The sequence below is a fragment of the Cladophialophora yegresii genome (genome assembly GCF_000585515.1).
Source record: "Cladophialophora yegresii CBS 114405 chromosome Unknown aczIN-supercont1.1, whole genome shotgun sequence".
In the NCBI taxonomy this organism is placed as follows: Eukaryota; Fungi; Ascomycota; class Eurotiomycetes; order Chaetothyriales; family Herpotrichiellaceae; genus Cladophialophora; species Cladophialophora yegresii.
Window position 1 is genome coordinate 3056040 of NW_006913045.1, and position 25825 is coordinate 3081864.

At 54.0% G+C, this 25825-nt stretch overlaps 9 protein-coding genes across 9 annotated transcripts; 6 read left to right on the forward strand and 3 right to left on the reverse strand.

Annotated features, from left to right (window-relative positions):
- Positions 1–195: 195 nt before the first annotated feature.
- A1O7_01090 (uncharacterized protein) lies at positions 196–2953 on the reverse strand (the record flags this gene model as incomplete). Its single annotated transcript, XM_007755129.1, has 4 exons — positions 196–839; positions 905–1031; positions 1090–2304; positions 2357–2953. 4 exons carry the CDS (start codon positions 2951–2953, stop codon positions 196–198), a joined length of 2583 nt encoding a protein of 860 aa, XP_007753319.1.
- Positions 2954–4047: 1094 nt separating this feature from the next.
- Positions 4048–5774, forward strand: A1O7_01091 (uncharacterized protein; the record flags this gene model as incomplete). Its single annotated transcript, XM_007755130.1, has 4 exons — positions 4048–4336; positions 4392–5283; positions 5320–5485; positions 5535–5774. 4 exons carry the CDS (start codon positions 4048–4050, stop codon positions 5772–5774), a joined length of 1587 nt encoding a protein of 528 aa, XP_007753320.1.
- Positions 5775–7466: 1692 nt separating this feature from the next.
- A1O7_01092 (uncharacterized protein) lies at positions 7467–9638 on the forward strand (the record flags this gene model as incomplete). The annotated part of the gene is made up of 1 exon (XM_007755131.1): positions 7467–9638. The coding sequence occupies one exon, from the start codon at positions 7467–7469 to the stop codon at positions 9636–9638; it is 2172 nt and encodes a 723-aa protein (XP_007753321.1).
- Positions 9639–11684: 2046 nt separating this feature from the next.
- On the reverse strand, positions 11685–12911 carry A1O7_01093 (uncharacterized protein; the record flags this gene model as incomplete). The annotated part of the gene is made up of 2 exons (XM_007755132.1): positions 11685–11734; positions 11807–12911. 2 exons carry the CDS (start codon positions 12909–12911, stop codon positions 11685–11687), a joined length of 1155 nt encoding a protein of 384 aa, XP_007753322.1.
- Positions 12912–13390: 479 nt separating this feature from the next.
- Positions 13391–15049, reverse strand: A1O7_01094 (ATPase; the record flags this gene model as incomplete). Its single annotated transcript, XM_007755133.1, has 1 exon — positions 13391–15049. The coding sequence occupies one exon, from the start codon at positions 15047–15049 to the stop codon at positions 13391–13393; it is 1659 nt and encodes a 552-aa protein (XP_007753323.1).
- A 298-nt stretch (positions 15050–15347) lies between these two features.
- Positions 15348–17172, forward strand: A1O7_01095 (uncharacterized protein; the record flags this gene model as incomplete). Its single annotated transcript, XM_007755134.1, has 2 exons — positions 15348–15694; positions 15744–17172. 2 exons carry the CDS (start codon positions 15348–15350, stop codon positions 17170–17172), a joined length of 1776 nt encoding a protein of 591 aa, XP_007753324.1.
- A 1230-nt stretch (positions 17173–18402) lies between these two features.
- On the forward strand, positions 18403–19350 carry A1O7_01096 (uncharacterized protein; the record flags this gene model as incomplete). The annotated part of the gene is made up of 1 exon (XM_007755135.1): positions 18403–19350. A coding segment is annotated over one exon (948 nt), but the record flags the coding sequence as incomplete, so codon positions are not given.
- Positions 19351–19671: 321 nt separating this feature from the next.
- On the forward strand, positions 19672–20986 carry A1O7_01097 (N-acetylglucosamine-6-phosphate deacetylase; the record flags this gene model as incomplete). The annotated part of the gene is made up of 2 exons (XM_007755136.1): positions 19672–20019; positions 20132–20986. The coding sequence occupies 2 exons, from the start codon at positions 19672–19674 to the stop codon at positions 20984–20986; spliced, it is 1203 nt and encodes a 400-aa protein (XP_007753326.1).
- Positions 20987–21725: 739 nt separating this feature from the next.
- Positions 21726–25697, forward strand: A1O7_01098 (uncharacterized protein; the record flags this gene model as incomplete). Its single annotated transcript, XM_007755137.1, has 5 exons — positions 21726–21826; positions 21920–22103; positions 22160–22570; positions 22623–24066; positions 24118–25697. 5 exons carry the CDS (start codon positions 21726–21728, stop codon positions 25695–25697), a joined length of 3720 nt encoding a protein of 1239 aa, XP_007753327.1.
- Positions 25698–25825: the final 128 nt, after the last annotated feature.

The following is a 25825-nucleotide window of genomic DNA, read 5'->3' on the forward strand; positions in this document are numbered from 1 at the left end:
CCGGGATGCCTTATCCGGTTGTACGAGTCCAATGGCCTTCATTTTCATCTCAACTCAGCTTGTCACTGAGACGGGTACAGCAACTATCGCCTTTTTTGACCCTCCAACCTCCGGCCCTCGTTTCCAAAGCAGCTCTCCAGCAGACGCTGTTCATATTATCTCACAAGCTGACCATCTATCCAAATGGTCCCTGTCTCATATCGCAGGCAGCGTGCGCTGAAGGTTCCACATAGCGTTCACCTCGGCTACGTTGTAGAAGGAGTCCGGCACCTTGTAGCCGCCCCATTCTCCTGGCAATTGCATGCACAGATAGGTTAGGACATCCTCTGTCCAATTGCCAGACCGGATCAACGCGTTCCGAATCATGATCATCGCCCGGTTACAGCTGTCTAAAGCAGCAGGTCTCCCCACCGCCAGGATGCGCTGGATGTGGTATTGGAATAGTCGGGCCTCGCATCCCAAACTTTCATTGAGTTCAAACTTGACCTGCACCGCCAGCTTTCCTGTTCCACGAACCGCGTTCCACTGTGCTGGCGTAGGTTCCGCAATGCTAGGGTCGATCTCGTCCAAATCCGCAAAGATGAAGTAGTCTGCCTCGTCCATGGCACGGTACACTGCCTGTCTGTGGCGTTCAATGAGGTTAGGCATCTGCCCCATGACATAGGGACGCTTTGGGATCTGGTAAGGGCGGATTGTGTCTTGGTCAATTGGTCCGGTGATCTTTCTTTGGCGGCATTCTAACACCCAGTGTCGTTGCATGTCATCGTAGAGGTGCTGCTTCTTGCAGTAGCGGGTGAAGCTCGACGTCCCACAGGCAGGGCAGATGACCACGTTGCGATCTGGACAGGTTCTGGGTGTTAGCAACTAAGCGTTGACGATGCAGTCTTGCGCACATCAGACTTACCCCAGCAGCTTGTCATGGCACGGCAATCGGGCTTGGGACATTTCAACAGCGGGTGGAAGCCGTCGAATTTGAACTCGGGCTGAGGAGGGGCGGGGTTTGAGGTCGCATATGGACCAAGGCTGTGTCTCTGCGGAAGGTTGTTAGCTGGAGATGAACAGAAAAGTATCATAATTTCAGTAACTCACATGAGGATTTGTAACGCCTTCCTTCTTAATCCTGCTTTCAACCATGCGGACTCCCTCTGGGCCTTTACCTTGCGCTTCTTCGGTCTTCTGATTAATATCTCGATCTTTCGCAGGTTGCTTTCCTTGCACTTCTCCAGTTGCTGATTTGACATCCAGAGCATCATTCGATGGATGAGGACCCACTTGACTGCTGGCAGAAGAGGGTATGTCGGTTTCTCTTCCAGAAGCTCTCTTATCGACGCATGGCTTTGAGACTGCCACGGTATTTGGTTTCTCGCTGGCATCTGCTATTTCTTTCTTGCTGAGGTTCTCGGGTGTCGATGCCGCTGCCCCTGTGCCTGAACTCTCCTCCTGAGTTTGTTGGCGTGTGGTGGGTGGAGTAGGCATAGGCGGCCCGCTGGAAGAAGTCGACTGAAGTGTGGACTTGTTTGGGACATTTGAGAATGCCGTTCTGTCTTCGTTCTTACGCAGGTCTTTGTCTCGGGAGTACTGTGAACCTTTATATGGCCCACCAGGCGACACTGCGCTTGGGGGAGGTTTGGGCGGCAGTGGTATTGTCGGACGAGTAGGAAGTCTCATTTTGGCTATGTCGCCTGCAAGGTGACTGACCTTCTGGTCTACTGAAGTCGGTGCCCCATCATTTGCTTGTGCCTGGTGCTGTGCAGATGACGAAACCTTCAGGCTAGATGGAATGAAGGGGAGTTTGGGGGCGATCGAACTCGGCATGTCGTCGACTGGGAGACCGGGTTCACGCTCTGCTGGAGGTAGTTCACTTCCTTCCGAAGGGGTTGAAGACTGCGTGGCTGCCTGCTTCTTTGGCTTCTTCTTCTTCTTCTTTTTTGGCTTCTTTGCCTTCATTGAGGTTTCATGGTTATTGGCCGTCGCCTCTTCAATTGGCGGCGCGTCCATGGCGTCAAGTGTTGAGGAAGATGAGATTTGTGATGAAGATCGTGCGCGTGTGTTCTCTTCTTGTACTTGCGAATCTGGGTCGGCGAAGGAGTCACTGTCACAGCCTGCCGGAAGGTTCTTCTCGTCACTGCGGTGGGACGACTCAGCGACCGTCTCTGAGGCGATCGTCGTCAGCCCCAGAAACTCTCCACGCCTAATCTCTTGCTGGAGCATGCGCCCTTCCCCAAGTCGACAGAGTTGCTCGTGAGCGGATCGACACTCAGAGAACAAATTTAGGCTTGCCAGGACGAGAGTTCCGTACGCTTGCTGGAGGACAGTCAGTACACGAAGAAGTCTCTAAGGGCGTCAAAGTCCGTACGAATTCAGTTTCAGTGTACCCAGGACAGAGAGCCGCAAACTCCGGGTGATCGAGCTTTGCAAAGACTTGCCACGACGATTTGACTTGGCTCATACCAGGAACATCAAAGCTGTGACACACAAGTTTGAAAAGTCCAGCCTCTTTCAGAGACTCATCCACGATCACTAAGTCTTCGTCATGGCAGCCGTGGAGTGTGTACTTGTTGCCTTTCGGACCGGTCCATGTGTGATACTGGTTCTCATGCTCTGGCTCTTTTCCTTTGGCGCGGTGCTCTTCCCGAAGCGGACTGAACTGGTCGTTCTGTTTCGTCCAGTCGAGCTCCTTCACTCCCTGGATACCCAGGGGCAAACGGTCACGGGCAAAGACACCCTTGCCGTCGAAGGCCCTCAGAAGCTGTTGGAGGATGCCACAGACGTGGCGGAGTTCCCCTGGCGACATCCCGTCAGGCGCAGCAAGCCCCACACAGAAAGCGAAGAGGAGGGCGCCAGCAGCCTCCGCAGAAAGCCGTACCAGGCGACGCTGCTCAAATTCGAGGCGCCCCCCTCTCCACCCGATGGTCTCGATAACCCCCTGGTCTGGGGATGGCACGAAGACCATCGTGTCACTCAAGGCTCTGGCATACGAGATGTAGGCCATCGACCCCCTGGCAGATCCCGTTGCATCAGCGCGTGGTGATGAGAATTGAAGGGCAGAGCTTACCTTGGCGCCATTACCGAGAACATTGACGGTGCCTCTGAGGCACTCATTGTCGACAGGTGGTGTGGATGTTGGTTAAGAGAGACTTGCTCAGAGACGCAGGCAAACAATGGCTTGTGATATACCCGAAGTGCGCCCGATGTCTGACGCTGCTTCACAACCATGGACAGTGCGGTCTGTTTAGCGCTAGACAGATGAAGGGGGACAACATGGGATGGGAACCTGCTCTACACAACTCACTGGTGATTGCTGTGGGGATATTCTTGGGATTTGTTTGCCACGATACAAACCCAGGACCAGCCCGACCCGACAAAGACTTCTACCGTCATGCCTGGTGTCTCCCTCTTGTGTTAATGCATATGGCCTAATAAGTCGATAGAGGCCCTCGGCACCATTTTCACCTTAACAGGGGTCGAAAAGGGAGGCTTCCGGGTCAGATAGAGGAAGCTGCCCTTCCATGCAAGCAGCATCCATCCTCATCCTCGAGCATCTTTGGAAGAGTTCGAAGCAGTGGTCAACGGAGCCGCATCAAGCTGCTCACAATTATACCACGGGTGTACCGGCTTGTTACAAAGTTCTCTAATAGCCGAAGCTTCGGCGGTACAAGAGTTCTGCGGCCTTTGGTGCTATTGGCGTTCTGCTGTTCCCGCCTAAGAAGCGTCTTCTTCCGTCATGTTCGCCAGGTTTTGGCTGGGTCCGGGGTTAAGTGAGTGAAGTTGGAAAAATGATTCAGGGGACGGAACTCTTTGGGAGAGGACGTCACGTGGAAAACACCATTTCAATCACGTGATGAACGGAATTCGAGGGAACTTTTCGCCGGACGCGGTTTCACGTTGTTCGAGGTTTGGTTTCTCTCTAGAGACTCCAAACTGGAACCTCACCAACCCCTCACACAATTCTCCTTCGCATCTCTTTGGGGCAATCACTAGGCTGTCACTTTTTCCACCCTGGTGCTCTTGATACGCTTTCCTCTGTTGTTCGTTCTCGAGCTCGTCATGGCTGATCTCAGCAACATCCTCGCTGCTCTCGCAGCGCAGAGGCAAGGAGGTACACCCTCACAAGCTCCTCCTCCACCTGTGCCTGGCATGCCGTATCCACCGCCTCAATATGCCTCTCCTCCTGGTAGCGCTGCGCCTTATGGCCTTCCTCAACCAATCAACTCTGGCAGCGTCGATCTGGGGGGCATCAAACCTATCAGCTCTGGGTCTGTTAGCATTGCCGACGCGATAGCCAAAGCTCGAGGAATCGCCGCCGAAAAAGGCCTCTCTTATGACCCAAGTCGACGTAAGACATTTCTCTGCTCTGCCCCACGCTTACTGAATTGATTACGTACGAATAGCTCCTATCAATCCCGACCCTAGAACCGGAAGCAGAGGCTATCGACGCTCGAGGTCGCCGTCCAGATCCCCTCCACGGCGAGACGGCTACCGGGATGCTTATAATCCCTACAGAGACGACAGACGGGCGAGCGACCGCGGATACAACAGAGATCGCTCTTTGTCCCCACGGGCTGCACCGTACTCTCCGGGAAGATTCAGAGATGACAGATCACCCGGGCGCGACCAGGGAGGTGAAGGTGAATCCGAAATTCTACCTCTAGATAAAGGCGTGGTCGGGCTCATCATCGGGCGATCTGGAGAAAATCTGCGACGGGTCGAAAATACCACGGGTGCTCGTGTCCAGTTTATGGACGGACCCGAAGTCCCGGGTCCTCAGAGACATTGCAGGATAACAGGGACCCGAGCTGCACGTGCCGCTGCCAAGAATGAAATCTTCAGAATCATCGATGACAACGAGGTTTCAAAGAGAGGCGGCCCAGCTCAAGAAAAAGTCCGCCACCAGAGCAAAGTCACGACAACGAAAGAAGGCGACAGTCTCCAAATGATGGTTCCTGACCGGACTGTTGGATTGATCATCGGACGTGGAGGTGAAACCATCCGCGACTTGCAAGACCGGAGCGGCTGTCACGTTAACATTGTCGGAGAGAACAAGAGCATCAATGGAATGCGACCTGTCAATCTGATTGGGAGTGCGTCAGCGCAGCAGTACGCGCGAGATTTGATCCTGGAGATCGTGGAAAGTGATCAGAAGGGCATTAGCGTAAAAGACCTGCACCGCGAACGAGAAGACTCGCACGGCGGTGGGGCCGGTGCGGGCGGCGGTGGTGGCAAGATCAACGATAGTATCGTCGTGCCCGGCGACGCAGTGGGCATGATCATTGGCAAAGGCATGTTGCAAGTAAGTCTTTTTACGTGTTTCGCTAACAGCTGCTTAGGGGGTGAGTCTATCCGTGATATGCAGAATCAAACAGGATGCAAGATCAACGTCTCGCCTGCAAGTGGACGAGACATTGAACGTGAAATCGGACTTATTGGCAGCCGCCACGCGATCGATGCAGCCAAGCGTGCTATTATGGAGAAGGTGGACGTTGTGGTAATGACGGCCTACGATTGCTTTCCGTGCACATGCTAACATGCCATAGCGTGCTCGAACTCAAGCTCGTGAACGTGAAAGTCGGGACGACTATGGAGACAGGTACTCGGGCCAACAAGCCAGCTATCCGGCTGCGGCTGGCCTCCCTGCGCAAGTGGCAGCACCTCCTCCAGCTGCTGGGGCTGCAGACCCTTATGCCGCCTATGGTGGCTATCAGAATTACCTCCAAATGTGGTACGCCGCCATGGCACAACAACAAGGTGGCCAGGGTCAAGGTGAGCAACGTTGAGGACGCGTTGAGGTGACCGACCGTGAGCTCGTGCATGTGGATCTCGACGTCTTTGCTGGATGACCCCTTGATCGATACGACAAGTCCGCTTCGTGTCATGGACCTCTCGATAACCTCTCGCTCGCACGCTGTCTTCGTCCGGTCGATTTGTACATGCTGTGACCTGATCTGAACCTGACTGGACCTCGCACACCATGGCATGCTTGAAACTTCTGCACATTGAAGCGGACCTTACGCTGCGGCACCTTCTGCCTTGACCATCATCGTATGCTCGACTCGGCAATCCTACAGCTTCGACGCTTCGCACATGTCGTCTTCTACGCGCAGACGTCCTTATGGCCAATCTGTCACTGTGCACTTCGCCTACAGACGGGCAAGACCTTTCTCGCCTGAACCAGGGCAAGAGACAATGTGATGAGACGTATCGAATAACGAGACGCGATTCTGGAGGGGAGCAACGCTTGGTACTGATATTCGCCGCTCCAATGAGTGACCTAGCCTGGAATTTTTCGCACAGAGCAGCACGCGGTGTTTTATGCTTTTACGTGGGCACTCTAGTTGCCTCGAGCCTCGAGCCTCGAGCCTCGTGGACGCAAGGCTGAAAGTATTCGAAAGGACACAGTGGGGAAGCGAGGGGACTTTGCGTCTGCACTAGTGAATACAGGGACTAGCGCATCGAACAGGGATTAAAACAGGGAATGATCTCAGTCTCGCTAGCGAGCGCCACAGCAAATTGCCGATCCCGTGGCTGACTGCCAGCATCTCATAAAAGCCTGCCTCCGCGTCAGTTGGCCGGCGTTCTTTTCTGTAGACACAATTGAGATCATCGGATTGCTTCGTGGTGTCTCCCCCTCCCAGCTGTCGGCTATCCCGCTGCAGGCACTGCACCTGTCCGCCTACAATGTCCAGAGACGTGCCCGGCGCCAATGTTGTCGGTGTTGCGCCACCAGTCGGGACAGGTTCTGGCAGCGCTGCAGCGGGATTTGGTGGTAGCTGGGAAGACGACGAAGTAGGCTGAGGAAACGCCTGCGCTGCCGTCTCATTTCCCGATGCGATCTCGTTTCAAGTTTGAATTCCACGTGAGAGCGCGTGTCTGGCGTGGAAGCGGCTCGGATGAGACGGTTGGTGGGCGCTTCTTCGGCCTGGTGGCGCTGTTTTTGGGCTGCGCGCCAACGTCCAGTTTGGATTCATCGACCACCAGCCGATGTTCTTGCACCACAACATGCAACAACTCTTTCGAAACATGACAATCTACAGTATTTCGGGAGGGCCTCTTGTGGCATGTTGTTGGTGTGTCTGCGGCCTGGCGCGGGGATCGGCTGGAAAAGCGGTACGTACTGGCAGAAGTGCCCTTCATTGTTCACTGCTGCTATTCTTTATTGTCACCGTCCCGCACAAAGCTTTACCAATAACCCTCCCTTCACCTGTCCCTCATTGTCGACTCCTTCTGCCTCCTGTGGCGTAACGAATTTTCTTTGTTGCTGTCAATAATAGATCTTTCTTTCGCATGTCTCGATGACTGCCTTTGTCACCTAATCCGCCCTGCGACTGTATCACTGCCTGTTTGCTCTGTGGCTTTCTCCCTTCGAATCTTGCAAATCATCTTCCTGCAACACTCTGCAGCACCTATAGCACGATCAAGACACTTACTTGGACTCGAACGTCAGATAATTTCCTGTCGATCTCAGCGCCATGTCTGCCCCGTCGGCCTTCGCGGCTGGCGCTTCTCCATCCATGCCTGCCGGCAGTCATGAGGTACGAGACTACTACTCCTACCAAAGCCCACCTCGGTCGCTACCACACACTGCACCATCCATCACACCCTACCTTGGCCTCCGGGCTCGATTATCGCAAATATGGATCAATCGATGGACCATCCTTCTCCTACTTGTCCTTGCTCGAACCCTTATCGCAATCTCTGGCATCGACCACAACCTGGCATCCGCTCGGCGCGAAGCTCTCTCGGCATGTTCAGACGTTGAATCGATGGGTTCTGCCATGGCCTCCATGCCTCACTACATGTCTCAAGGCGTGAACGAGCTGGCTGCCACTGGCATTGAGAAATCGGTCAACGGCCTGATTCAGATGTCGACGATGGGCGTAACTGCTGTTGAGGAAATCATGGTGTTTGTAATCGGGATGATGACCAACACCTACCTCTGCCTCATCACCTTTGCTGTCAGCGGAAGCCTGCACTCAGTTATTGGCGTGCTGGACTCCGCTCAAGATGGTCTCAACAAACTCACTCAGACGCTCGGAAAGGATTTGTCGGGCGCCGTAGACACCTTCGAAGATGCATACAACAGTTTCATCGGCAAACTCGAGAGCTTCATCGCTTTCGGACAAACTGTTGATCAGCCATCTCCTCTCAATCTCACTTCGGAGATGGATGCGCTGAAAAATCTCAAACTCCCAGCAAATCTTGACGCCGATCTCAAGAAACTCAACAACTCAATCCCTACATTCGATCAGGTCAAAAATTTCACTGAAAGCATCATCCGCCTGCCGTTCGAGGAAATCAAGGAGCTCATGAACGAATATGTGGGCAACTATACCTTCGATCGATCTTTGTTCCCCATCCCACAGAAAGAACAACTCAGTTTCTGCAGCGACAATGACGGGATCAACGACTTCTTCGACGGCATGGTTGACCTTGCTGCTCTCGCACGCAGAGTCTTTATCGGGGTGCTCCTTACCCTCGCAATCCTGGTCATGATCCCCATGGCGTGGCGCGAAATCAAGCGATACCGAAAGATGCAGGAACGCAGCCAACTGGTCGGCTCCAACGCTCAAGACCCCATGGATGTTGTGTACCTGGTCAGCCGACCCTACACCTCCTCCGCCGGCGTCAAGCTCTCCAACAATTTACAGTCGCAGCGAAAGAGGGACTTGGTACGTTGGGTTGTCGCATACGCCACATCTGACGCAGCATTATTCGTCCTTGCACTGGCCATCGCCGGCTTGTTCTCTTGCGCCTGCCAAGCTATGCTACTTCATTCGCTGGAGAAGGAAGTGCCAGACCTTGCCAATCAAGTGGGAGCCTTCTCCGACAAGGTCATCGCGTCACTCAACAATGCATCTGAGCAGTGGGCTATTAGTACTAACGCGGCCATCGAGGCGACGAACAAGGACATCAACCAAAACATGCTGGGTTGGGTCAATACGTCGACAACTGCGATCAATGATACACTTGTCGCATTCGTCGATCAGACAACGAAAGTCCTCAATACCACCTTTGGCGGCACTATATTGTACGACCCGATCATGGAAGTCCTCAACTGCCTTGTTCTGCTCAAGATTCAAGGGATCGAGAAGGGACTTACCTGGATTCACGACAATGCGCACATTGACTTTCCCCTGCTTCCGAATGACACTTTTAGCACAGGTGCTGTGGCCAGCCTGGCAGACTCTAGCAATCCTTCGGACTCATTTCTTGCCAGTCCGGGGGATGCTGCTAGTGACAAGGTTACCTCAGCTGTCGCCAGATTCATCGACGAGCTGGAAGAGGCCATTCGTACCGAAGCGATAATCTCAACTGTCATCTTGCTTGTCTGGATCTTTGTCGTATTCCTTGGCATTGCCCGAGCATTGATGCTTTGGTACGGCCGCGACAAGGTCCGAGGCGAAGGGGGCGCTCCCGCGAATGCTTCGACCATTGCACCAGGCAATGACTTTCGCTCCGACGACCAAGACCGGTACGCGGGATTTGCCGATATTCCGTTGAGCAACGTGAACAAGAATCGGCCAATGTCGCCTGCGCCCGAATACAGTCCACCAGAAAAGTCTGTTCCACATGAGGACGATTACCAGGATTCAAAGCTGGGATTCAGCGCGCGACACAACAGCAAGCACGGCTTTATTTGAGGGGAATTGGGAATGAAAATACGAGACTGGGACCGAGATTGTGTTGAGAAAACCAGAGTGAGAAATAAGGATCAAATATTCTACCATCTTGAGCAGACCTCCACCTATTCTGAGCTGAACAAAACCGGCCAGAGTTGCCATACAGTGGAGAGCAAATGAGACACTTGTGGAGAAACTATGGAATTCCGATCAGAAACATAACCGCGACAAATGAGCACACATATGGGTGGCAATGGTATTGTGCGCTGTGATGTTGAATGATGAAATGCGTTGTGGACGAAAAGCTCTCTTCTCTGTTCTGGACTGCCGAACCGCCCGGCGCAGGATCGAAACAAAAGCACCTGGCCATTTTACCACGCCGAAGAACAAAGAAGACCTTTGCCTCAAGGTCAACGACTGAGGGACTAGAGTTCCTTCCCTGCCCGTGAGTCACTCCTCTAAACCTGTTCCGTGTGATTCGTCTCCTCCCATTCGTCAAAACCGCAGCTAACAACAAGGCAGCTTCTCCGGTGGCACAGCACGGTTCTTTCTTCCTCCGGTGGAAAGACTACCTTGTCTGTTTCTCCGCCGACCTTTCGATAGCCCTCGATCCCCAGAGTGGCTGTCGCGCCTTGCCCCTACATTGTGCGGCCAGGTGTCAAGCAAGGCCTCGGTGCCGCGATCAGGCACTGTGCCGTATTATCGCAGCTGGAGTCGCGTGATGGAGTGGAATCATAAGTCCTAACGATCTATATGCCATCTGCCTTTGGTGCAGGTGGCATCTCGGGGACGAAGCAGGTTTTGCACGAGGATGTTCTGGGATCCACTGGCTTAGAGCCCCCTTCATCCCCTCTGTGGGGGTGTCGTTGTGTTGGCTCTTCCAACCCGGACCGATTCTCTGTTGTCGAGCTATGGACTCGAGGGATATCTCATGATTGTTGCGGTGTGCGCGTGGATGTCGAGACCCTCGTCCGCGGTTGAGGGCCACTTCCTCTCATTCAGCTTGCTCGTGCTCACGCGTGGTCGCCGTGTTTCTTCACCGATCTTCGGAGACGTTGGATGCAGGCGGCTTCGGGTGACAAGGGCAGACTGGAAAAGAGGATGGAGCTCCCACCCTGTGGATGAGTCCCCCCTTCGAAGTGGGCATCTGGCTTGTTTGTTTTCATTTCCTTTTCACCACGGCTTCTTCGACAGTGTGCACCTCCCGAAAACCAAAGGTCCGCTCGCACCGCATATCAAGTTTGGCGAACCATTGCACTCCGGTCGAATCGTGGCTGATGTACATATGCAACAAGCCAGAGAAGCTACTTCGGAGAAGGTCCGCCTCTGCACATGCTTCTGGTGGCATCAATTTCCAGCATGCAGATTTTGACGCCACCGGTATGCAGAAGTATGCGTCGAGGCGGACGGACTTGTGGCTTGCCCGAGTCCACCAACCAACCAACCCCTGAATCCCCTAAACAAAAAGAAAAATGCCGTGGGCTGGGGTCTGAGATCTATCTATTTATCTGTCTGTCTTCCTTGAAGGGTTGTCATTCACGGATCGAAGGAAGATTGCAGCTCGCATTAGTCAACTTAGATAGTCGAATAGATGGATAGGTGGATAGATGCCAATATCCAGCTCTAGCCTGACAAATTACTGTACTGTACGTGGACGCGGCTTGCTGTGTGCTCCTCAATAGACGATACAAGCCGGGAGTTCTTGAGTTTCTGGTACCTGTGCGGTAGACCTGACCACGAGCCATGCTTACAGCCTCATAACGAGTCAGGTAATTAGTTGCGCTTCTGGTGTCAGACACCGGTCGCTGAAGTTCCTTTATCACCAGGAAACAAGTCCTCGCCGCCTTTATCGGTATTAATCCACCCCACTTGTCACACATACAGCAAGCAAGCTGATTATCGAAATCCGTGCAACGTACAGCCCAGTCTGTCTAGGCTGGAATGGTAGCGGTGGAGCTGGGCATGGACATGCATATTCGAGTTCATAAGAGTATGGCTCGGCTCGGCTCTGCCATGACTACTCGGCACACACATGTGCTGTATACATGCCTCTCCTCCCGGGATTTCTCAAGGCTGCACATCGGCAGTTGCCACGCCCAGTTCACTATCCCCTTGGCCTGTTTGTCGTCTTTTGTTAGCCATCCAGCCATCCAGCCATCCAGCCACAATTGATCCTGGACTGGACTTACCGAAATACAAATACCATTTTCCCTTGAACTGCACGAGCCCCTCCGCAAAGACGACCTGGTCGACCTGGCCCTGCTGCTCGTTGCCCGCCTCGGGCACGAGGATCGGCCTCTCCAGCCGCGCAACAGGCCCGTCCCGCAACGCCGGCTGATACACGCCATCACTCACGTTCAGGGTCGGCCGAAACGAGCCGGACGGGTCGATCAGCATCTGGCCCACCGAGTACTGGTTCTGGGGGTATCCGACGCGGCCCGTCGTCATGCCGTTGTAGACGAGCAGCCATTTGCCGTCGCGGGTCTTGATCGGCGCGGGACCGGGCTCGATCAGTCGGTTCTCCCACGGGTTGACGGGTCCGGCGAAGTAGTTGTCGGCTGGGAGGGCCGTCCAGTTGAGCATGTCCGGCGACGTGGCGTGGTAGAAGAACGAATCGCCAAAGTACATGTGGTACAGGCCGTCGGGCGTCGGTTCACTCACGATGGCGCCGGACTTGGTGTGGTTGAGCCGCGGCGACGGCACGTCGATGTCGCTGTACGCGACGTCCTGGAAGCCCGGGAATAAAGGCGGGTGTTTCTTCCAGGTCAGCAGGTCCATCGAGGTCGCGAGGCAGAGTTGCGCCGTCACGTTGTCGTAGGCTGTGTACGTCATGTAGAATGTCCCGTTGACGCGGACGAGGCGGGGGTCCTCGGTGCCGCCGATCTGTTCCCATGGTTCCGTCGCGTACACGATCGGCCGGTTCAGACGGGTGAAGCTGACGCCGTCGGTCGACCAGGCGAGGCCGATAGACGAGGTCTTGGTCGAGTTCTGCGCACGGTAGAGCAGGAAGATGGTCTCGTTGAGGACAATGGCCGTCGGGTTGTACAGGAAGGCCGACTCCCAGTTGGCGGATGGGTTGGGGGTCAAGATCGGGTTCCTGGCATATTTGTTGAATGGGGCTATTGGGAAGATCGGGGCGGAATAGTTGGCTGTGTTCAGGCTGGTGGACGTCGTGATGTTGAAGGGCAGGACTGACGCAGTGCGCGCTGCGGACTGCTGTGCAAGGGACAGTGGAAAGAGAAAGACGAACGCGAGGTGAAGAACATGTGGAAAGCTGACGCCGGAAGAAAACATGGCGATACTCGGACAAACCTGTACATCTTGAGAGGCCACTGACTTGGATCTCTGCAGTGTCTTTATGTACCCATGCTTACGGGAGGCTCTGCTCCGCTTGGTCCCCATCGTCAGTGGCGTGCAACGACGTTACAACGGCGACAGATGGTAATGTCCAATGAAAAGTGGATGATCACCAAGCTCGTCATTTCCCCGGATGCCTGAGTGCCAGGGTTTCGATGGCATTTGTGGGGTTTCCTCCACTGCTCGCTTCGGTTCCTGTGCGTGTCGGGCGAAACGTACCTCGTAGGGAGAAAAGCATGAGCAATGCGGGGATTCGACCTTCGCTTCCTCTTCCTCTTCCTCTCCCTCTGTCTCCCTCGTAGGGCAGGATGATCCCAGAACGGCTGGTAATCCGCCCTGCGCGGTTGTGCATGAGCCCTTCTAGCGGACACGCATATCCTACTTCGAATTGCCTTTACCAGATCCAGATGCTCCCATCAGCCGGCCTCTCTTCTGACGGCTGCACCTCCATTCTCAAGCTTGATCTCGTCTTCGATGTCTGGATCCACCTTGTCGCCCAGGTCCCTGTCCTCAAGAAATTTTCTACCCTTCATCGCCTCAGGCACATACTCCTGCTTGACCCTGCCGTTCACGTAGTCTGGATTGTATTTGTACTCCGTGCCGTAGCCCAGTTCCTTCATTAGTCTCGTCGGCGCATTCCTCAAGTGAATGGGAACAGGTAAACCCGCCACGCCCGGTTCCTGCAATGCATGCATGACGTTGGCAAGGCCCCTGTAGGCCCTGGTCGATTTCGGTGCGAAACATAGAGCGATAGTAACGTGCGCAAGGTTAATTCTGCATTCCGGCATACCGATCTTCTCACAGGCCATGTATGCAGCAGTTGCGAGCGGGAGCAAGCTATTGTCAGCCAGTCCAACGTCTTCCGAGGCAACCACGATCATCCGCCGCGCTATATACAGCGGATCTTCACCACTCTGCAGCATGCGCGCGAGGTAGTACAGCGCCGCATCCGGGTCCGAGCCGCGTACTGATTTGTGAAACGCTGAGATGGTGTCATAGTGCTGGTCTCCTGCACGGTCGTAGACAAGCGTCTTGGTCAGGGATTGTTTCAGGGCTTCGATGGTCATGTTCGGTCGCGTAGAGAGGTCCATGGCCAATTCGAGGAGATTGAGGGCTGTGCGAGCGTCACCGTCAGCGAAGGCGGCGAGGTATTTGATCAGCTCGTCGTCCACCAGCTCTGAAGGGTTGTAATTGTCACGCTGGGATTCGAGCGCTCGATTCAGTATCGAGCAGATGTTCTCGTCTGTAAGCTTCTGTAGCGTGAATGTGCGACACCGGGAGAGCAGAGCATTCTGGACCTTGAAACTGGGATTCTCCGTCGTGGCGCCTATGAGTGTGACGTGCCCTGCCTCGACAGGACCCAGAAAGACGTCCTGCTGACTCTTGCTGAACCGGTGTATCTCGTCACAGAAGATGATGGTCTTTCGGCCGGTCAGGGCCAGTTCGCTTTTCGCTTCTGCGAAGATCTTCTTGCACTCTCCCACGCCTGAACTCGTCGAGTTGATCTCGACGAAACGGCTGCCCACCATATTCGCGATGACTCGCGCAATCGTTGTCTTCCCTGTCCCTGCACCGCCCCAGAGCACCATGCTAGGTACACGGTCTTGTTCGATAAGGCCTCTCAGCACCCCATTCGGACCTACTAAATCTTGTCCGCAGACATCGTCCAGGGTCCTTGGGCGCATGCGCTCAGCAAGAGGAGCTGCCTTTTCGAATGCATTTGGTTTGGGTTTCTTCACTGGTGGTACTTGGCCGTCGGCCGTACCATTCTGATGCGACCATTCATTCTGGCGATTGGCTTGCGAGTCCTCATCTTTTGACTGCGTCGAGGAGAAGGAGTCAAACGATCGCTTCACCGCCGTCGGTTTGGACTCGCTCGGAGAAGGGAGAGGTTGACTGGATGAGAAGAAGGAATATGCATCACGCTGTTTGGTGGCCGGTGTCTTGAAGGTTTTCCCGGCACCCGGAGTCGATGCGCTGGTTTCCTGCTCGATGTATTCAGTACAGTTCGAGTCGATGTGGTCATTAATGGTTGCTTGTTTGACAGACTTGCCGCAGATGGGGCACGCGACCATCATTGACACTGCATAGTCCGGCCTGCGGTTCGATTGGTAATTGCAGCAAAGCAGGAGATCAACAACACATGAGGCGCACCTGAGAGTTGGGGATGGTCCACCATGTCACAAAACACGCGGCGGGCGCGTTGGAGTGCACGTTGGGTGGAGTGCGCGTTGAGTGGATTCCCCGCCCTCGACGAGGCTGAGCATCTTACTGTACCGAGCCACGCGAGTCTACCATCCATCCTGCTTTGAAGCCAACCCTCGCTCAAGCATCGCCCCTTCAGGCTCTACAGACAACCATGGTCCCGTTGATATGCAGAGAGTTCGGCGTCTGCACCGGAATGATGAGCGCCTCATAATCCACTTCGACTACGACTGCTTCTACGCGTCTGTGGTCGAGAATGAAAACCCCGCGCTGAAATCGGTGCCATTGGCTATCCAGCAGAAACAGATTGTGGTGACGTGCAATTATGAAGCGCGTCGACGGGGTCTCCGCAAGTTGCAGCTCATCACCGAAGCCAAGAAAGTCTGCCCCGACGCTGTCATCGTCCTAGGCGAAGATTTGACGCGATTTCGTGACGCTTCCAAAGTGCTGTACAACTTCTTGCGGGAGTCCATATGGAGTGGAAGAGCAGAACGACTGGGCTTCGACGAAGTCTGGTAGGCCAATCTGCCCCAATACCCTGCAGTATGCTGATTGGAATGACAGGCTAGATTGCAGCGACATGGTGGACTACAACATGGGCTTGCTCAATCGCCACGATCTTGCTCACTCCTTCTTTTGCCTGAGCAAGGATGATCCTACCATCGGCTTCGAGTACGACGCATCTAATGTTTTTGGACCTACCTTTCCCTCAAAAGGCCTCCTCCAGCTCTCGGAGCAGGATGTGGGTCTGCGACTGCGCCTGGTGCTTGGAAGTCATCTTGCTCGGCACCTCCGTCATGAGCTGGAGTCTCAGAAGGGGTACACCGCAACTGTTGGCATTGCTACAAACAAATTGCTCTCCAAGTTAGTTGGCAATGTCAACAAGCCTAAAAACCAAACCACCATTGTGCCGCCTTATCATCCGTTGGGTGACGTTGAGGCGACAGTCACTCAATTCCTTGATGGGCACGACATCGGTAAGGTCCCTGGAATTGGATTCAAGCTGGCCCACAGAATCCGTGGTTACGTCCTTGGTCGAGACGCAGCCTTCTCCGAAGGGCTGGTGTACGGAGCGACAAAGGAATCCGTTACAGTGCTAGACGTTCGCACGTACCCTGGGATGGGACCTGACCTGCTGGAAGAGATTCTTGGTACTACGGGTGCACCAAGGGGAATTGGTGGAAAGATCTGGGAGCTCATTCACGGCATCGATGACACAGAGGTCGGCATGGCTAAGCGTGTTCCGTCCCAGATCAGCCAGGAGGACTCGTATATGAAGTACTTGCACACCTTCGACGAAGTTAAGAAACAGTTGCAGCTGCTGGGTGAACGCCTCATTCGGCGTATGCAAATGGACCTTCTCGAAGATGAAGACGAAGGCGAAGACACTGGCTCAGAGCCACGACGTCGTTGGATGGCTCACCCACGTACTTTACGGCTGACAACCAGACCTCGTCCTCCGCCCGGTCCAGATGGCGTGCGAGCCAGGACGTTCAATCGCATTTCTCGATCAGCTCCGATGCCCAACTACGTTTTCAATCTCAATGATCCAGCCACGGCTCTTGCGACCAGACTGGTTGATGAAGCACTAGTACCAATGTTTCGGAAGCTTCATCACGAGAAGGCTGGCTGGAATTTGAGCTTGATCAACATCGCCGCGACGAACATGGCAGAGACCGCGGCTGAGAGCAAAGACAGTGCAGGCCGCGACATTGGGAGGATGTTCAGGCGGCAGGACGAGGTGTTGAAAGACTTCAGAATCACGGATGAGCCGGACTGTGTCGACGACCATCCCAACTACGCCACCGCTGTTGTGCCTCAAAAGTCACCTGAACAGATACGGTCTGAAGCCCAGGGCGAAGTACTTGTGGCTGATGGGTGGGACACGGAAGATAGTGATCGCGAAGCCTGGGAACGGTGCGAGTTCTGTCAGAGCATCATGCCGGCGTACGCCTTCGCTGCGCATCGGAGGTTTCATGAGTTAGGTGGTTAAATACGGTGTAGACACATATACCAGCTCTTCCAGTGTGCGGCATAGATGCATCATCAAATGGCAAGACACTCCAGTAATCATGTACTGTGGTAGGGTGTCGAGTGAACATCGGCGCAGCGGCTCTACCGGCCGGCATCCCGCGCATACGAGTACTGTAGGTGGCTTATGTAGTCACGAGCGTAGCCAGGAGCCGAAGTAACTGATACGTCCTCCGTAGCATACTGCCTAATTCCTATGTAGGACGCATGGGATTTGGGACCACGACTCCCCATACGCCTACACAGCACATAGAACGCGAGCGGCTGATTGGAGCGCTATTTTCATCAGCTCTCCGCCGACCAGCTTTTGAGTTCGATGTTCTCGCCCCAATAGCATCTCTCAGCCGCTTGTTCTGGCCTCGCCCATCCTGCCATTCCACTACTCCGGGCGGATTGGTGCTGAAAATAGAGCTCAGCGGTTACGGATATGCGTTCGACGGCCACATTCTGCCTGATCACATCCTAATCTCGTCCCTGTATCCTGTTGCTCGTCCAAAGGAAGCGCCGACACTGCAAGCTAAGCATCCCACCCGCCCGGTGTCTGTTCCAGCTCAGCAGCCGCGTCCGACCCCGACAATTCCAGCAGCCACATCTTTTCCCTCCGCTTTGCAAGAGCTTGATCCGCGCACAGCCAGAACGGCAACTCCGCTGCTGCCAGCCCCAAGCACGCGAGATCTTGCCATGGAGGATTCTTCTTAGCTAGGCAGTGGCGGTAAATATGGCCACACGCATACTCCGGACAGGATCTCACATCGTGGCTTTCTTGGCCAGATGACGTGGTGGGCACGCGCCCATCGTGTCTCTTTTAAACTCCAGCTCATCAGCTGCTCATGTCCTTTGACTAAGTCAAGAGTTCTCTTACGGCTGCATATACACTGCTTGGTGCTGATGTGATGCCATGGATGCCCTGATTACCCTTTCCCTTTTTTCTACGGCCGCCTCGTGGTCATTCCGCTCAGGCTGAAGCGTCTAGGACTATTTGGAGACGATCTCACCCTCTGGCGTGCTTATGTGCCACCCCCAGAAGTTCCTGTTCTCGATTAATCCTTCTCGCTTGTGTACTTTTTATCCGCCTAGCTCATGCATAAGTACGGACAGGACACTTAAACGAGAAACGGGGAGTGCAAAAGATCACTTGCTTGATCTGATGAGTGGACCTTTGGTCTCCTCAGCTCGCACTTCAGAACCCAAAATGATGGCAATATCCGCCGTCCCGCCTTTGACGCACCTTCTTTATCAACATGATCCGATAACGTCGTTGTCGATGCTCCCTCCACAAAATGTCAAGCGTCTGGAGCCTTTGTCGCCGACAAAGAAACCGAAATTGTCGCTGAACACTGCCGATCTCGCCCCAACCTTTCATGGCACAGTAAGCCGGCAAAGTGGCATCACCACGAACTCCACTGCCACTCCCACCACATTGAACACGTTCAACAACACATTTGATCTTACATATCGACCATCCCCGGTGTCTACAGTGTCGTCACCAGGGACCCACTCTCGGTCGAAACCAAGCATACATCCGTCATCGCCCAACACAAGGATATCCAATCAGCCTTACAATCTGAACCTGCCATTTGGAGTCCATCCTATCTTGAAGAACAGTCCGCTTTGGAAGGACACTCGCCGTTCCTCGATCAGCGCAAGCCCGCGGTTAGCTGGGCTAAAAGTGCTCTTTCCGGCACCGAAGAAAGTAACGTTTCGAGTACAACTGGAGGATGAAATTGTCACGAAGCGTTATGTAGAGCGCCACGTCGACTTGAGCTCCTCGGAAGACGAATCAGCCCCATCAGAGGCAGACGATCGAAGTAACACAGCGAGTGATGAAGAGGCTGGCAAGGGCCGACCAACGATTCGAGTAGATGAGTTCTCGGTAAAAGGGAGGAGGAAACGGAAGTCTGTGGCGCTATCTCGATCTCCTGCGACTGAGATTGGCCGTGGTAGGAAAGACATGTCACGGAGTACATCAACTCGCAGATCGAAACGGAGGCGTAGGAGATGGGAATGGACCATACAGTTGGAAGGGGCCGAGAGTTCGAAAGACTCAGTGCCAGTAAAGGAGTCTGAAGATGTCGAAGGAGACCAAGCGTCAACAGGCATGGAACTGCCGATACCTCCTGCTCCCAGGGAGACGGAAAAGTTGGGGCCTGTTCATGAGGCTACAAGCCTCTCACTGCCAGGTGCTCAATCTGTTCTATGACGATTGCAGATTTGCATTCACAATGATATCAGAAGTTTCTCTCCGTTAATGTGCACATTCGGTCATGAGCAGATGATTCTCCCGTGTTTGTCGCCTGGCCCATACCGCAGCTTTGCAGAAAAGCGTAGAAGTTGTAGTCTCACCTGAGATCTCCGGTCGGTTTCCCGATGCCCCGAATCCTCCAAATTCGTTGTTTGGCTTTCCCGAGTCTGCACATCAGTCTGCCACGATTCTGACCTGCACAGCTCTACGTCTGGTATCATGGACCGAACGCTCAAATGCTTTACCAACTGTCTCCTCTGCGTCTCAGGCGAACTAGTAGCCCAGGACATTTACTTCAGTACAGAGCAAGGCACCATCACTCCGAACTACTATTACAGACAAGAAGGAGTTGAGAGAATAGATCTGGACGGTAAAATAGTGTCACCGGGTTTTCTGGATTTGCAACCCAATGGCATGAAAGGTGTGCACTTCACTCATCTGGCCCAAGGTGATGGCTTCGAGGACGACGAGCGGAAGTTGCAGGAGGTCAGCGAGATGGAAGCCAGTCACGGAGTTACGGGCTGGTGGGCAACTGTACCTACGGTCGATAGGCATCAATGGAAAGAGGTAGGCATGCGAGACGCATTCATATCTTATTCTACAAGTGCCCCATACCTGGCAGTCAAGGAAGATATTCTCCAGGCGTTCTACAAGGTTCTCGCTAAACGGCTCATCTTAGATATTGCCAACCTTGAAACCACGGACGTTCACTTCAGGGGCAGATTTGCTCGGCGCACACGTTGAAGGGCCATACATCAATGAGTCGAAGAAAGGGGCACATAACGCATCCTATCTGGTTGAGCCGACTCAAATATCTCCCTCCGAGTTGTATGGAGACGGCAGCCTCCGTGAAGCGGTCAAGCTGATCACACTGGCGCCCGAACTGCCCGGAGCCATTGCACTCATCGGCCAGCTACAGGAAGAATATCCTCACATCGTCATCTCCCTAGGTCACTCATCTGCCACGTATGACGAGGGCATCGCTGCTATGCAACTGGGTGCTCGAGCTCTTACTCACGTCTTCAATGCAATGAATCCTCTGCACCACCGCCTTCCTGGGCTTGCAGGACTCATGAGCACGGGCAAGTGTCACTACTCCATCATTCTAGATGGCATCCATTTGCATCCTTCCGTGGTAACGCTGTGCATGCGTACCGACCCGAGGAAATGTGTCTTCATCACAGATAGCATCGAACTCGCCGGGATGCCGGACGGGCTACACCCCGGGCACGGGCAGATACCACAACGGCAACTCAAGCAAGGCAACAGGGTGACGATTGAGGGCACAGACACGTTGATCGGCAGCTGCTGTACATTGGACGAATGTGTGCGCAATGCTGTGGCATTCACCGGCTGCAATCTGGCTGAGGCCGTGCAATGTGTCACAGAGAACATTGCTGATCTTATGGGCGAGAGGAAGAGGGGAAAGCTCGAGCCAGGAAGGAGGGCGGACTTCGCTATCTTGGATAGCGAGGGAACTGTCTTGGAGACGTGGATCAGCGGTAACAAGGTCTGGGAAAGTACGAGTGCATGATGTCCGAAAAGCGAGCATCCACGAGATATACAATATTCAAGGACGAGTCCATCGTAGGAAGACAACCTGAAACGCACAGCATGACAGTTGAATTGACACGGCTCAACGCAGATCGAGATTCCCAAACCCAATGAGGGCGATCACCATTCTATGGAGCCTCTGCTGCGCCTGTGGCTGTCCCCAGTGTTCCTGTTAGGGAAGCTTATCAGCCACTCTCGGCTACCTTCAGCTAGCTTGATGCAGCCTGCCATGTTTTTCGGCTCGCCGATGGTGCCGATTGCATAGGCGGCTTCGAATCTTGATCGGTCCTTAGGCGATTCGATTCGCCTAAACAGCCCACGAACGCCCAGCCTGACGCGTTCCATGGGCATATCCGGCTTGAAGCACGCTGAGACAAGCCACAAGCGTCTGTAGCGGTCGGTGAGCCACTCCACTCCTGGCTTCAGCTTCACTCAAGCTTCACCTGGAGAGCACAATTACGTCACACAGATATGGACAGACATCCCCGAGAAATTGCGGATGCCAGCCAAGTTGAAAACGACAATGCTGGCCCTGTCCCCGCTCCTGCAGTCGTGCCAGGACTGCGCTCGTTGTGCTTTATTCTCTCGTTCTTCTCGTTCTTCTCTTTCCTCCGTGATCAAGTGTCTGACATTGAGCCAAACCGGCTGTGCGTGGCCAATACCCCTGATCGTACTCTCACGTTGGCTTCCTTTGCCTCGGTGCCAGCTCGGAGATCAAGATGGCTGAGCAGCAGAGATCTGGCAAGCCGTGGAGCGGCACCAATCGGATACCTAACATCAAGGAGTTCGTTGACCGCCTCGACAGGGATAAGGCGACACGGTGGGTTCCTCTTGCGCTTGACGACTCCGCCGCTGCTGGAGCAGTCGTTGTACTCGTTCCGTAGTGGGCAGCGCAGCTGATGGATATCTGCAGAGACAAAGACATCGATGCACATAACAAGGGCCTTCAGACGCAGAAATACTCCTCCGAAGTCCAGCCACACAAGAATGAGAAGCCAAAGACAGAAGGGAAGACGGTGACCGATCCAGTCACTGGCAACCAAGTGGTCGTCGCCGATGTGGGCAAGGAGTATATGGAGCGAGCAGACAGTCCTCAGGTAAGGCTGCGCTCATCATCCAATCATGATCTCTTCCCAGAATAACACCATGCTAGCTATCTGTCCCCAACCAGAATCTCGGCAAGCCAACCACGGTTGGCACAGATCCCTCCCAGAAGAACCCCGAATACAAGGAGAAGCAAGATATCACCGCCCCTCCAGACCCCATCGCGGAGGGGAGCACTTCAGATGTGCCAATCCACGGCGAGAAGACGAATATTCTCTTCCATCCTACTCCCTCAGTCAGCTATGAGCCCATGTTTGAAGCTCTTGAGAAGCGAGCAGGCGGTCTTTGTATCGCTATCTTTCTCTCCGTCGTCATCCTCGGCAAGATGTTCGGTGGCTCACTCAAAGGGTTGATCCCGCTTGGCATGTGCCTCGCTTCGGGTATATGGCTCTGGATGAAGGAGGTCATCAGAAGCGGTAGGGAGGTGGAGTGGAGCAGTGAGCAGAGCAGAGGGGAGACTGTAAGTCCGACCAACTCCAACTCTTACCGCGAAGGGACACTAACATGTGCAGGCTGTGGCCAACCTCCTCCCAGAGTCCGTGGAATGGATGAACACCTTCCTGAGTATCGTTTGGGGGTTGATCAACCCGGAAATGTTTGCCGCAGTGGCAGACACGCTCGAGGACGTCATGCAAGCGTCCGTTCCAGGTGTCATCAACAACGTTAGAGTCGCCGAGATTGACCAAGGAAGCAACCCGATTCGAATTCTGAGCTTGCGAGCACTTCCTGACTCGAGAATGCACGAACTGAAGCAGAGCATCCACGAGGAGAACAAAAAGACCAAAGATCCGCAAGAAGCCGCCGCCGACGAAGAAGGCGGTGACTACTACAATCTCGAGATCGCCTTCGCCTATCATGCCAAACCAGCTGGTGCTTCTGCCTCTTCCAGAGCAAGGAACATGCACATGAATCTTGTCTTCTATCTGGGCATCAAGGGACTGATCGGTGTTCCCTTGCCCATCTTCGTCGAGCTGCAAGAGCTTGTTGGCACCGTCCGCTTGCGACTGCAGATGACTCCCGAGCCACCATTTGCGAAGAGCCTCACCTTCACATTGATGGGTGTACCTCATGTCCAAGCAGGCTGTATTCCAATGGTCAAGAAAGGGGTTAATATCCTCAACCTGCCACTGATCTCGAACTTTGTCAACTATGCAATTGGCGCAGCTGCCAGCATGTATGTCGCCCCTAAGTCCATGCAGCTTGACTTGAAGTCGATGTTACAAGGTGACGACATAACCAAGGATACCCAGGCGATGGGAGTGATGTGGATACGTATTCATCGCGCCATCGGGCTCAGCAAGCAGGATCGACGCGGCAGCAAACATGGTGGAAGTGACCCTTACATCAACTTGTCCTTTTCCAAGTATGGCAAGCCGATGTACTGCACCCGTGTTATTACCGACGACCTCAATCCGGTTTGGGAAGAAACTGCCGCTCTTCTCGTCACACCGGAACTCATCAAAGCCGATGAACAGCTCAGTGTCGAGTTGTGGGATTCGGATCGCAACTCAGCGGATGACATGGTCGGCAAGATCGAACTTTCCATGCAGAAAATGATACAACATCCTGGCAAGATGTATCCTCAAATCTCGAAACTTGCTGGTACTCAACAGGGAACAGAGATGCCCGGTGAGCTGCACTGGGAGGTCGGCTACTTCGGCAAGCCCAAGTTCCGCCCTGCTCTTCGCACCGACGGTAAGGACAAGAATCTGCCGCAGAATCTCCAAAACGATGAAAGGTTCCAAGACGAGAAGGGTACTATCGACAACGAGGATGCAGATGCTGTTGCTCACACCCCTCCTGACCCCTTGTGGCCAAGCGGTATTTGCAGTGTCATTGTCCACCAAATTGTCAACTTGGAGCTGGAGAACATCAAGGGCAGCGAGGGGAATCGGAAGGGTAGAGAGTTCGAGCCAGCCAAGGCTTATGGTGAAGGAACAGATGAGGAGTCTAACAGTAAGTCCTGTAGGTGATTTTCGTGCAGGGTTTGTGCTGACTACTCAACAGAACTGCCAACATCTTATTGCACCATATTGTTCAACGACGCGCTGGTCTACCGCACTCGAGCCAAAGCCGTTAGCAGCAAGCCAATCTTCAACGCTGGTACGGAACGATTCATGCGGGACTGGAGATCTGGGATTGTTACCGTCACTGTCCGTGACCAACGTAACCGCGAACATGATCCCATCCTGGGTGTGGTGCCTCTTCGACTGTCTGAAATTCTCACGACCAGTTCTCAGGTGACGAGATGGTATCCTCTCGATGGCGGCATTGGCTTCGGCCGCATCAGAATCTCGCTCCTCTTCCGGAGCGTGGAGACTCGCCTGCCTCCCAACATGCTTGGCTGGGACGTTGGCACCTTTGAGTTCATCTCTGACAGGATTGTGGCTACAGGCTGGAAGTCGAATACCAAGCTCAAGCTGAGAACCGGTGGAAGTACCGGAAAGATCCCCCGCAACCACTGCCATAGTAACGAAGCAGGGGACGGCGTCTTTTTCGACGTCTCCGCAGAAGCTAACAACCATGTTCGCTTGCCCATCAAACACCGATACCGCTCACCGGTCATCTTCGAATTCCATGTCACTGGCAAGCGTGGGGCGGCCGCCTATGCATCCGTCTGGCTCCAGAACTTGGTCGACAACGAAGAGACCTCCATCGACATCCCAATTTGGACAACCAAGAATGGCAATAGACTCGTGCAAAACTACATCACCGAGGAAAACGCCAAGGCGTTCATCGACAAAGGCTTGGAGGACTTGCAGGAGGTTGGGCGACTGCAGTTCAGAGGCCGCTTCAAAGCTGGTATGGATGAGTCCCACCGAGAATATATCATAGACAACGACACTCGCGAGACGTACGAAACATTCGAGGCATGCTTGACCGAGGGTGTACGCGAGCGAGTTGTCGAGAGTGAGGTGCCCGAACAGATTCAAGAACTCCACGAGGCCTCTCTACAGCAAGGTCGTGATATCCTGAATAAGGAGCTCTCGGAGAGGGAGAAGCGGATGTGGAGGAGTAAGTCTGGGGAAGACTGGTCCGGAGCCTTCAGCCATGACCCCAGAGCCTACACGAACAAGAATCACGAAAAGATTGCTGAGCCGGGAACGGATGCGCCACCTCACGATCCTTTCAACCCATCAGACGACGATGACGATGACGCCGAGCCGATTGACGACGACTCTTCGGAAGACTTGGGTATCACCGATGGCACCAACGCCCAAGAGGGCCAGTTCAGCAAGGGTCCCAAGGATGTCCATGGACTGGATGGGAACCGTGACGAATCAAACGGCTACGCAAATGGACGGCCAAGTGCAGATACCACTGCCACAGCGGGTACTGACTACACCACCATGACAGAGACCTCAACGAACTCGGTCCAGCCCGTGCAGAAGCGTGACAGTACTTTTGAGAAGAAAGCTGGGAAGCGGTCCGAAGAGCGCAAACACCGAGGTTTGTCGCAGTGGAAGCCAGCAAGGAATGTCAAGTTTGCCAAAGATGAGGCAAAGATCGGGATGGGTAAACTGAAGCAGAAACTTGGCATGGGCGGACTTAATGGCAGAGAGCCTGGTGTGGAGAGTGAGGCTTGAAGCGGCGTTGACCAGTACTAATATTCCAGCTTCATGACTCTTCCCAGTGAAGAAAAGGGCGTACGAAGGCGGAATCTTGTAATTGAGAACTTCGGATAATAGCATGCCTCGTAACAGAAAGAAAGAAA